Source organism: Antrostomus carolinensis, unplaced genomic scaffold (assembly GCF_000700745.2).
Source record: "Antrostomus carolinensis isolate BGI_N321 unplaced genomic scaffold, ASM70074v2 scaffold7818, whole genome shotgun sequence".
NCBI classification, from domain to species: domain Eukaryota; kingdom Metazoa; phylum Chordata; class Aves; order Caprimulgiformes; family Caprimulgidae; genus Antrostomus; species Antrostomus carolinensis.
The window spans coordinates 19272-32042 of record NW_010333626.1 but is presented as its reverse complement, the minus strand read 5'-3'; the positions used below and the strand labels follow the sequence as shown (position 1 = coordinate 32042).

The 12771-nt window shown below is 45.0% G+C and overlaps 1 protein-coding gene across 1 annotated transcript; it reads right to left on the bottom strand.

Annotated features, from left to right (window-relative positions):
• Positions 1-2081: 2081 nt before the first annotated feature.
• Positions 2082-12389, bottom strand: ASAH2 (N-acylsphingosine amidohydrolase 2; the record flags this gene model as incomplete). The annotated part of the gene is made up of 12 exons (XM_029086470.1): positions 12205-12389; positions 10761-10833; positions 10206-10355; positions 9445-9621; positions 8932-9059; positions 8249-8326; positions 7028-7148; positions 5475-5600; positions 5000-5086; positions 2904-3008; positions 2696-2777; positions 2082-2197 (listed from the first exon to the last, which is right to left on the bottom strand). Coding segments are annotated over exons 1-12 (1428 nt in total), but the record flags the coding sequence as incomplete, so codon positions are not given.
• Between the last annotated feature and the right edge of the window lie 382 nt (positions 12390-12771).

The window sequence follows — 12771 nt, the reverse complement described above, 5'->3', positions numbered from 1 at the left end:
TATCCACCGAGTAGTCCATCCATCAAACCCAAGTGTTTCCAATTTAGAGACAAGAATGTCATGTGAGATGGTGTCAAACGCCTTGCACAAGTCCAGGCAGATGACATTAGTTCCTTTAGCCTTATCTACCAATGTTGTAACCCCACCATAAAAGGCCACCAGATTTGTCACCAGTGAGTGTTAGAATCAATAAGGTTGATCATCTGACCAAGACAGCAAAAGTAAATGAGTGAATCAGAGAACCCGATGGCGATGCAAAATGAGAGTTACTGCTTCATTAGCTGAGCAAAGGCACCATCAGATCTGATGTAGAGGGATGGTTTCTAAGTCACCGAGAGGGTGATGCTCCGGAAATCCTTGACCTAGCCCTAGGAGGGACCACACTGTACTCTGACTCAGCACCATTGTAGCAGCCAAAACACATACTACAGCAACATTGCATCTTAAAAAAAATAGCTAGATAACAATGAAGAAGCCTGTTAAAAGGAAATTAAGAACAGCAAGAGCTCAAGGGCGGCATGGCTCCAGCAAATGAAACACAAAATTCCACTACAACAAAATATTTTTGAGGACCAATTTACTGGGGGCAAAACATGAATGACAAAACCTTGTGAAGCACATCAGAAGCAGGAGGCCTGCCAGAACATCTGTAAAAGGATGCTCAGAAGGAGATAAACAGTTAAGAATAAAGTGTAATTTACTCTCAGTAACACCATTCTGGACAGAGGAGGTGGGGTGGGAGGAGGCTGTGCACTGGGACCTCTTTAGAAGAGATAAGGTGAGGAGCTGATTGAACACAAAGCAACACCAAGAAAGCTTTTAAAGAGACTGATGAAAGGAATAACAACAAATTGCCTCATCCAGATGGCATCCTCTAAGTGTTCTAAAGGACCTTGGATGTGATCCCTCTCCACTACACTGCATTTGTCTTAATGCCAAGGGAACAGCAAGTGGAAAATGGAGCATCAATTTTCTTTTAAAGTTGTAAGTAGTATTTTAGGAAAGTTCAGTAAGAAGGAACATCAAGTCCTGCCCAGAACAGAGCAGCCTCAAGCATGGGGATGGGCTGGGACCAATGGGGCAGCAGCTCTACTGAGGCTGACCCTAAGGAAGAGCCCTTCCCTGTTTGAGTGGGGCATCCCTGGGATAGGGACCCAAGCAGTGGGGCATCTACATCCTTGCTGACTGCTCCAACTCTTCCGGACATGGCCCCAAGCAACCTGCTGTAGCTGCAGCTTTGGTCCTGCTGGGACCAAGATTGTGCTGGAGACCCCCACCTCAGGGTGCCTCCAGCCTGAGCCTGGTGTGATTCTACCTGTAGATGAGTAAGTCTGGTATCAGTCGATGTTATAACTCACAGAAATATCAGACACTTGCATAAACATGACAGAAAAGCAGAGAAATCAACAGGACATTTCCAGAGGAAGTCAAAGCCTGGCAGAAAACTTTGAAGACAGCATTGAGATGATGGGTAAGTTTATACAGTCCCCAGAGTTTCCAAAAGGCACCATGATGAGTTACTTCATTTTTCATGGACCAGTGTGCCCCATAACAAAAAGAAAGGTCCTTTCATGGATTAAGGTAGGAAACCAACAGTAGGATGGAAGAAAAATACACCCAGGGCTATTAAGATGTGAGCACCAGCAGAGGATATCCTGAAGCCAGCGATCGCTGGAAGTCAATGCTGAGCACCATACACCATTGGCTTTCCCTGACCTCATATATTTTCCCTGTGCATCTTGCTCAGGGCTGTTTCACAGGCAGAGAATTAGGCCAGGGTGGATCTTCAGTTGGGTTTTTGGACCCTAATGAGAGCAGCAGGTCTGGTCCCTCCTCCTGGGATATATGGAAAAGATGCTCTGCAAGAGGAAAACTTGCACCTCTCTCATTCTGATGCAAACTAGTGACAACACTTATTCTTGCTTTCTATTTTCATGCCTTCAAAGCCCATGCAGCTCTTTCTCTCTCTTCGTTCATCACTGTATGGGCTGGCACAGACATTGTCCTGTAGTGCTCTACCAAAACCTAGCTCAGTTGAACAGTCTCTGTGCTTCCCAGGGCACACACCAGTGTATTCTTACCTCTCCAGTGCTAAAGAGGATTGGTTTGGGTTTGTGGCAGGCTTTTGTTTCATTGGACGGCTCACCCAGCAGCTGGTCCCGGATTTCATCCCAAAACGGGTCCCCTTCTACTGAGCCTTGAGGGGGAAATATCTTTTAAATGCTGTTCCTTCAGCAGCCTCAGCAGCTATTAGGCAGAAAACTCATTTATTACCCCCTCCCTGCTTATATGTGATAGGATATTTCTCAGTGGGTTCTGACTATCTCCCTTTTCTGGAGTGGTTTGAAAAGCAGCTGAGCTTCAGCCCAGCTGAGCTCCATCTTGACAGCCATCAGGTAATGAGAACAAATGAGAAAGATTGCCCCAAAGCCAGTTCTCTCTTATCCCCATTCCCTATCCAGTGCTTTCCTTCCTTCAGAGCATGGTTGTATCCTTCTCCAGATGCTTTCTGATAAACATAAACTTGTGAAGGGGCTGTAAGATCACACCTTCCTAAGAGACATCCCTTTGGAGACTGTGGTTCAACCAGCTATTGATGCTCTTACGTGAGTCTGGGGGTTTGAATCTATTTGGGGGAAGCCCCATATCCTCCCCATTTTTGCGAAACCATATTGACATCTGCTCCCTAAATTACCTTGTGTGAAGTTGAACGCTCCCACTCCATCAATAGTCCCCGCAGCAAAGCTGTGTCCTAAGGCTGGTTTACATGTTCTAACCTTAATCAGAGGCGGGGAAAAAAGAGAGCGTTTAAAACCAGTTCCCCTCAGCTTGATAAGTCCTGCTACAAGAATAGAACATTTCTTCCTTCCTTATGCCTGTGTCCCAAGAGCTCCCACCCTTACCGTGTGCGTGGCATTGAGCTCCACCAAGACATCACTCATGTTCACCCACTGGTGAGCGGAGCTGATGGGTCCTGTGATCTCCTGGGAAGCATTTTCAAACAGTTCCTAAAGGAGGGACATACACAAGGTGGAAATCCTTGAGGAAGAAGAAATCAGGTACCCAGTTCTTCTGAGATTCAGCTACTTGAATTATTTCTCCATTCTGTTGACACCTTCCAGTGGCCTCTTCCAGGTGTTAAAGCAAGAGTGTATTTCCCACACTCCTTTATTTCTATCACCCCATCTCAACATCCTGCATGCCCCAAGTCTTGCAAGCTCTCCCTGTCTAAAGTAACATTGGGAGGATACTGTGTGGTCAGCAGTTTTGTGCAAGCCTTTCTTTTTACAGCTGAAACCTGCACCTACTCCATGAGGATGGCCACTTTTTTTCCTAGTTGCAACCTCTTGGCATTTCTCACATCTTAGACCAACCAGAAAAAATGTTTTCTGTGAGAAAAATGCACTTAATAAAATCATAGAATCGCTTGGCTGGAAAAGATCTTTGAGATCATGTCCAATAATACCTGCCCATTATTAACCATATCTCTGAGCACCTCATCTATCCATCTTTGAAATACCTCCAGGAATGGTGACTCAATTGCTTCCCTAGGCAGTCCGTTCCAGTGTCCGAGAACCCTTTCAGGAAAGAAATTCTTCCTGACATCCGATCTGAACCTCCCCAGGTGCAATCTGAGGCCATTTCCTCTTGTCCTGTCACTTGTTCCTTGGTTGAACAGACCGACTCCCACCTCTCTACACCCTCCTTTCAAGTAGTTGTAGACAGTTAGAACGTTCCCCCCTCAGCCTCGTTTTCTCCAGGCTCAACAACCCCAGCTCCCTCACCTGTTCCTCATCACACTTGTGCTCCAGACCCTTCCCCAGCTCCGTTGCCCTTCTCTGGATGCTCTCCAGTGTCTCAATATCCTTCTTATAGTGAGGGGCCCAAAACTGCACACAGTATTCAAGGTGCAACCTCACTAGTGCCCAGTACAGGAGAAGGATGACTTTGTTGCATTCTTTGCTTCAAAACACATGGACTTTACTCTGTATTTACTACACGGCGGACAGCCAAGCCATTCAGCTCTTCGTGAATGATTTTCTGGCACACATGCCTGAAGTTGGTACACAGAAAGCATTGCCAGAAATTATACAGGTTTAGTAACATTTCCTGTAACTGTAGGAAGGGATAGAGGACACAGCCTTTGATGGCAGAGTCCACAGTATTAAAAATGACAGCAATGTTTTCCCTCACCATTTGATACACACGCTGGGCCACTTGCAAGTCACGATCAGCCTGGAGTTATTTCAGGACAAGCATCTGAAATGGTGATTGAAAGGAAACCACCACTATCAAGCCTTCTGCTCTTACTCCTCTGCTGGACCTGTTCCAATTCCTACAAACTGCTGTCCCTGAAATGGTGCCAAAAACGTCCTCTTGCTGTCTACTCTTACGTTACACGAACCAGCAGAAGGGGAACCAGTAAATTCAGGAGACTTTTAAGCCCAAGGATGTGGGGGATGTAAGGGAGCCCATAGAGTGGAGGACATCAGCTGAGTCAAGCAGGGCAAGTCAAGCAGGGCGAGATGAACATCTTTTGTGGATGTTTAAGCTGGCACATTTTAACTCACATTTGCCTTATTTTGGGAGCTTGATTCCAAAGCTGGCCAATAAGTGGTACATGGTGGAGTCTCTGAGCTCTTCTAGGAGTCTTTCATACCAGCCATTTTTTCCCATCATGACACCTCTGAGATGCATGCATGGGAGGGAGGGGGAGATTATAAGGGGCAATATCCACATTACACGCCAATGAGCAATATGGAGATTAAAACACTAAACCAACATTTTCAAATTGCAACACCTACAATGATGTATCTAAATAAAAGTGAGTGATTTCTGAATAATCAGGAAACTTTGTTTTAAGCTTATAAATATGGACTTTAGAGTCTTTTAAACCTACAAACATTCACAAAAACAGGTGCAAGGAAGCTGCTTAAATGAACATACACTCCTATAATAACAGCATTCATGCACACTAGTAAAGCAAAATATCACTTACCCTTGCTTTCAAGTAGATATTTTGCCCTATAATTCTTGTACTGTCAAACATGTCATTACCAGGACCCATGGCCATGCACATCGCTGCCTGTGAAGAAATTTGTTTACATGTTAGTGATCATTTGTTATGGAGAACATGTAGCACTGCAAAGTGGATGAGTTTGTAAGCAATTTTCATGTTGTGGGAAGTAATTGCTTCTTGCTAGCCGTCTCAAATTTGAGCACCAAGTTACTAAACTAACCTTTGCATCAAGATAAATTTAATTTTGAGCTAAACGACCAGAAAACAGGGTGTATGAGGACAAGACACGGTAAGTTCCTGAAAGAGGTATCCAGAATAGTCCATAAAGATGTGATTTTTTTTTTTTAATGTCCTCTTCACTCACAATGGTCCACCATACGGCTATGTATTTGCTGCTCCATGTCGAGTTCTCTCCTTATCAGAATTTAACATAGATCAGGTAAGACATACTCACCCCTCCCACGGGGCAGGTGCTGTGTGGGTTATTGCACGACTCCCCCGTGTTTACGCAGAATGGGCCTTTGGTGTTGGGCGACACATCTCCGAGGTTGGAGGATGCAAAGGCAGCAACAAAAGAGCCCTGCCAAAACCAGACATGGTCAGATAGATTTTAATGCCTTGCAGTGATGGCAAACATCACCTGTGCCTTTCCCTGCAGTCAGGGCTGGCGTTAAAGCCAGTTGAAGAGCATGAGATGGTGGTCAATATTTCTGCAGTGACGGGGAGGGCTGGAATGGGGATTTAGGAGTGTTCCAAGCGTTAGGGACAGGAAGAGAAAGGAAGAATAGAACACAGAAGACACAACTACCAGCGTTTCTTCATCTATCTCTTCCATCTCAGCAGCAGCTCTTCCCTCTATGTCCCTAGTTTCTCATGTTACTGATTAAGTGTTAACAGATCATTGTAGCACTTTGCACAATGGTTTTTTTCTGCCAGGCTTTCACCAGGACTTATTTATAGGATTAGAGTGGTTGGATCTGACTGCAGTAGTTAACATCAAGCAGTAATTGTCAGAAGCAAGGCTGGTTACATACTGAGTGTCACCTAAATTCAGCTCACAGATACTCTCATTTTTTCTCCTTCTTTTAGAGATGGGATGCATCAACACCACGTATTTTGACATATTATCAGCTCTTAAGCCATTTTCTTGAAAGACTGCTAGACAAAACGTGCCCAGCAGAGCACACAGCTAAATACTGGATCCTTCAGACACTTCTGAGCTTTGCATGTGTGTCAACCAGCACTGACTTGCACCCATAACTATGCATTAGAGTCAAGTCTTGTCAAAAGTTTTTAGATAATCCACTATAAAAAAAAGCATCTGCAAGCAGGAATTAGGTAGAATTCCTTTAGTTTCCGTCTTTGGTATGAACTTCATGTGTTCCTCTGCCCAGACTATTAAAATAGGAATTGGACAGCTGTTTCAAGCTACATGCTGGAGATACACACAGGACACCCTCTTCATCAACAAATGACTCCAAGTGTCTGTGAGATGGTTTCATCTCTATATTTACATTTCAGGGGAAATAATTCTTTTTAAAGGACCTGTGTTTGCACTCTGAGGATGGCAAATCTTCTGGATAAATGAAAATCAGAAGGCAGAACTGTCTGGAAGCCATAAAAAAGTAGTGAGGCTGACCACAGACTTGATGCCACACCAGAGACGCAATATATTATCCCTTTGGATCAAGTATCCCATACATCTTTCTAGTATTTCCGATAGTTGAATCAAAATAAATCTAGTTCATTCCTAAAGTCTAAATAAATGTCACTGATTACTAGTTTGGAAAGTCAAGAGTATACCTTGCAATTTCTCTTTTCTAGAGGAAGAAAGTAAATAAATCAAAGTGTTCATCTTTGTCTTCCTTTTTCTATGTTTACTCTGCTGTCCTATTTCACTTGAAATAGGAAAGAACCCACTTTGGCCCATAGAAAGAACCAACCATCCCCTTGCTGTCGCAGTGCATTTTTTCCCCATTATTTTCAGTAGTCTGAAAACGCTCCCACCTCTCCAGCAAGCATCCCCTTGTTCTTCTCCTGTTCAAACAAGTACGACGCATAGCCCACATTGTCGCTGTTCACAAGATGGTTTGTGTTGTTCATGCTGACTGGGTGCACAGCAAACCAGCTGAGGAGGAGTCAGAAGAGACACACAAGAAATGCATTGTTCAGTCTACATACTGGCCACTGACATGTTCAATCTATATATTTGCATATTTATATGTCTATACATATAGATATTAATATCTATCAATCCATATTGATATATAACCCATATCTATATATGGTCATTTTCTTTGGGAGAATACAAACACAGACTGTTGGTACCTAGAGATGTATTAACAAGGGCAGAGTTATTCCCATGCTCTCCCTTCCTGACCAGGAGGGCTCGTGGCTATGATGGTCAAGGTCTTGAGGCCACAAGAATTTGGCAGCATAATTATCAGGGTCACCCAGAGCAATTTCAGACCTGAACTGACTCTTTTCCAAGTCCAGAGAATTGTATTTTGGAGGAATTTTTATTTTCTTGTTTTGAAGAAACAAGGAGAAGACAACAATGGAAAAAAAGGAAAAAAAGGAACACTTTCATTCTTACAAAAAAGAAAACCCTCCTCTTCCTCTTAATGCAGTCAGACTCTCACTCCTGACTTCTAAACAAGGAAAACACAATTATGCCTTTTTTACTGCATGTTATTTCATTTGCCTGACCTTGAGCTATGAACTTCATGCAGCAGAACACTGCCCAGCAGATCTGTTGATAGGATGGGCATCATAAATGCTGTCTGCAGGAATGGCACACTTCTGCTAAATGTGGGATATTGAAGAAAATAACCAAGAGAAGAGGAGCCCAAAGGGTCCTGGAGATGCCGGGGTCAGGATCTGCTTGGAGGGGCACAGTGAGAAGCCCAGAGGGGATTTTCCTGCAGCCCTACAAGGGAAGACCAGCTACGGTCATCTTCCCCAGATACCTTTGGGTCATGCCAGGAGATGTGCCCAGCTGTAGGTGGGCCATATGCTGCTGTATCTCCCAGAGTAGATGAGGGATGCTGACCTGTTTATGCACTCATTGACTGTCACTTTCCCTTCAGAGACCTTCTGGTGACTACTAGCTGAGAGTAATGCTCTACAGGCAAGGATCAGCGTTGGGAAGGAGCGCTTATGCAGAAAGACAGAATTGCTACAGAACTCTGGTTTATGAGAATTTGGAGAAAAATATGTGGTCAGTACCTGATAAGGCCTAGCTCCTGTCCATTCTCATCTACCATCTTCAGTATCACCATGTCTTTATCTGTGTTGGATGAATACCTGGATGAAAGCAAAATAAGGAAATCCCATTAGCACCAGAGCCATGGTCATGCCCTGCATTGCTCAAACACATTACATCTCTACTGGGTTGAGCAAGGAAATGAAGAGGTTATTACAGATTTTATGAGACCATAGTGAGAACTTAGAGGAGCATCTAAAAATAGCTGTGAAGGTCAGGGAAGAGTTATGGTTGTTGTTGACCTCAGACACTGCTTCTCCAGGGGATGGAGAGAGGAACTATCACCAAATGCAAGTTCACACAGCAAGGCTGGCACTTTAAAGCATTCTGACTGAAATGCTACTGAAGAAATTTTTTTTCTTCTTTTTTTTAAACAATGCATAATATCACATCCTTGACTGATGCCTCACATGCTTGGAGGGGGCAACCACAACCTTCAAGCCCACTCTTTCAACTAATTTTTGGGGATGCACACACACCCAAGTGCCCAGAATGGCAACAGTGTCATTCTGCCATGGTCTTGGCTCCAAATTTTCAATCATCCCATGAATGACCAGAAACACCAGCTGTAAGATGATTGGGTTATGGTCCCAACTGAAGGGTCCTCTTCAAGGTTCTGTTTCTCTTCTGCTTGAGGAGCTTATACCTGCTGCGTTCAGATGCTGGATTCTCAAGATAGGAGAAAGGGCTTCGGTTGATCTGGCTGTTTTCTACAGTGCCTCTGTTTATAAAAACCCTTCCTCTCTTCATGTTCTGATGCGCTATATCAATGCTCTGAAAAGCAGGAAGGCAGGGAATATTAGTCCATGCATGTAAGGCATATGTGAAATCATCTGGAAAAACTTTCCCTGCCTGCCTGTCCCCAACCCTTTGTTGGGAATCTGGGGACTTTTTAAGTACTCTAAAATTCTAGAAAAATATTATAATATTTTGAAACCATCCACAACTGTCTCTTTCTATAGAAAGACTTCAAGGCTTCTGGTTTTTGATCTGATTTCACTGGTAAGCATAAACCCCCCTCCAAGTGTGTTTTAAGACTGTGACATTCAAAGGTGCTACCAAGAACGTCACAGCAAGAGCTCCATTAGTCACAAAGGTATCTCCCCCCACCTTTTCTGCATTTATGGGCTCTCATATCAACAGCCTGGGTGACACTGACCTTTACAATACCGTTCACAATAGCATTGAGGGATGGTCTGATTAAACCTTTGCTAGTGATCAAGAAGAGGGTGTATTGGAAGTATCCACCAGGCCCCGAGTGTGTGTGGGTACCACTGAGAATGACGTTGTCCTGTCGGTACAGTTCTCCATACTTGCTCTTCAGTTTCTTGAGCACCTAGAAGGAGGAAAGTGGTCCTAAAAAACCCTTTTTCACACCCAAAGGCTACAGAGATTTGTATCAGTCCTTGCAAAAAGCCCAACCATTCATCTTCTTCCTTGCTCTTCTCTTTCTGCCAGATGTGCCCATACTGGTGTCACAACAAGTAGGTTATAGCTTTTGACTTGACAAGAGCCTTAAAATAAAAAAAATCTGATAAGTGAAGACCTCTATGGCCAACTTTCAGCGAAGTCCAGATCATCCAAGGAGTCCCCACTTCTCTGGCACCTCCCTCCCTCCTCTGTGGTGCTGGAGACTCAGCATTACACAGGCACCATGACAATGTATTCGTGATTCAAATGTATTTGTGATAATTTTTCTGCTAAGAAAAGCGTGGTCAAAGTCCAGCTTCATTTGCTGATGAATCAAAAGCTCCTTTTCAGCAGAGGCACAACATCTCTCCAAGATTGTGCTGCAAGGAGATCCCAAAGCAAATGACCAGTATGCTGCCATGCTCAATATTATTTAGCAATGACTACAACCTTAAAGCTGATACCAGCGACAACCCAAACTGTGCTAGTCGTTCATTTCCAGCCACGTACCTCCAGCCTCAGTCTCTGAGACACCATTCCTATGTCAGCGCTGACAAACACTACTCGCCTGGAGTCGTCAGGTTCTGCTACGATGAAGGCTCGACTGTAGAGGTGTGTGAGAAGCCCGCCACCCACCTGGTCTAGGTTGGCATAACCCATCTGGAAGGGAAGAGCTCCATCAAGCCCACGCAGACAAGATATTGAGCAATGTATTAATTTGCATGTATTTTTCTAAGTAGATTTGCCAGAGGTTCCGACGATTCATTCAACATACGAACACCCAGAGCTGCAACTATCTTGCTCTGTGATTGCAAGAATCATGGAATCATAGAATAGTTTGGGTTGGAAGGGACCTTAAAGATCATCTAGTACCAACACCCTTGCCATGAGCAGGGACATCTTCCACTAGATCAAGTTGATCAAAGCTTCAAAGAAATTTCACCTGTTAGAAGATGACAACCATTGGTCAAGTCAGAACCTCTAAACCAGAAGTCCTGCAAAAAATACTCAGATATTATGAAAGTCAGTATTTCATCAACCCTATGTTCAGTTCCCAAAACTTACCAGAGGAATTTCTGCCACAGGTCCTGTGCAGTCAGCTCGACCTACGCCCAGTAAGTAGTTTGTTCTTACTTTGCTGGAATCTATAATAAGAATAAATGTAGATTAGCAGACACATGGCCAAGCAGAATCAGGAACAGAAGGGACAACCCAGCCTTTTAAAAGAGAATGCATGTCTGAAACTGGCTTGACATCGCCAGAGGACTCAGCAGGCCTGTGGATAGGGGGATCCAGCTGATATTGTTTGCATGGGTTTCCAACAGGCTGTCAAAGTGGTCAAAGGGTGCTGAGGTTGTTAAGGCATTTGAGGCGGTAAGTGGTGGACCAGGCCTGGAGAACTGCAGAGGGAGCTCACAAGATGGGGTCACTGACTGTGTGAAATATGTTGTGGTTCACAGTGAGGAAGAAACAAGCCTAGCTTTGCCGATTAAGCTCTCCAAGCCCACTGCTCTCATGTAGGAAACAGATCCGAGCGTGTAAGAGCTGTTTTGGCACAAAAAATTCAGCTTAGCAGCAGTGAGAAAAAGGATATGGCATGTCAGGAGCTACTGGGAAAGAACTAGAGAAGAAAAATGGGCACATATCTATGTTGCCCTGGTGCCTCCAACACGTCCCACGTTCAGCACTAGCTCCCTGGTCTCAAAAAAATCACAACAGAGCCAGCAGAAGCTCAAAGAAGGGAAAAGCAGCTCTGGGCAATGACCTCCAGGCAAGCAGTGAGGAAAAGGACTCCCAAAGGAGATCATGTCTCATCCCAGCCATCATGAAGCTGCAGAAGTCCTGCCACAGGATAGATGAAGCATCTGGAAAAACTCACGGAAGAAAAGTCATTGAGGGATATTAAATGAAAAAAAAAAAAAAAAAAATTATCTGCGTCTCAGGAAATCCCGGAGTCACAAATCACTGGAGGCTGAGATGACTGCATGGGAAAATATTTCCATGTGCTTGATCTGTTCCCAGTCTTCCCCAGCCAGCCGTTGCTGCTCAAGGCAGGGCATGAGGGTAAGGGGACAGTTGGTCTTCCCAGTCTGGCCTTTCCTCGGTTGTCACTTAAAATAGAGGAGAAATTGGCTCACATGGCCACAAATTGCCTCAGGGCATTTCTCTAATTTAAAATGGCATGAGTGAACAGGGCCACCCTTAAAATGGCTGTGAATCTCCTTGGTACAGTGCCAGGAGGAAGGGGCTCTTGGGACACCCTGCACCAGGCAGAGAGACAGAAGGGAGGTTGTCTGGATCCCTGCAACCAGTCTCACCCACCAGCCCCAAGACAGTGCATCCAAGTCCTAAGAGACGTTTATGTTGGGTTTGACCACCATGCTCCTGTCACAGAGGCCAGCAACAGCACCGTGCTGCAGCTGTGCGAGAGGACCATGCGCAGAGAAGACTATGAATGCTCAGCAGTGGCCCAGTGACTCTCTACCTGTAACCCTTTAATTTAAATTACTGCACAGGACACACAATCCAGCAGGGTGTGATGGTCGGACTGAAATAGCTCAACTTGCCGTTGCTGTTTTTGGAGAGAAAGTGGAGGACGAGGAGCACCACAGTCACCACTAACAAAAATGTCAGGCAAACAATGAGGATCACTTCCAGGCGGGAGAAGGAGCATTTGGACCTCTTTCCACACATGGTGAGGGCACTGTGAAAGCAGAAAAGAGACCATGGAGAAGGCAGATGGGAGAGGCCCAACATTAGGTGCATCCCACCCAGAGCAGCGTATCGCACCCTCGAAGACCTGGTGATGGTTTGTGTCCCCCATACTGGTGCTGGTGGATGAGAAGCTCAACATGAGCTGGCAATGTGCGCTCACAGCCCAGAGGCCAATAACCGTGTCCTGGGCTGCATCCAGAGCAGCGTGGCCAGCAGGTCGAGGGAGGTGATTCTCCCCCTCTGCTCCACTCTTGTAAGACCCCACCTGCAGTGTTGCCTCCAGTTCTGGGGCCACCAACATCAGAAGGACATGGACCTGTTAGAATGAGTCCAGAGGAGGCCACGAGGATGATCCAAGGGC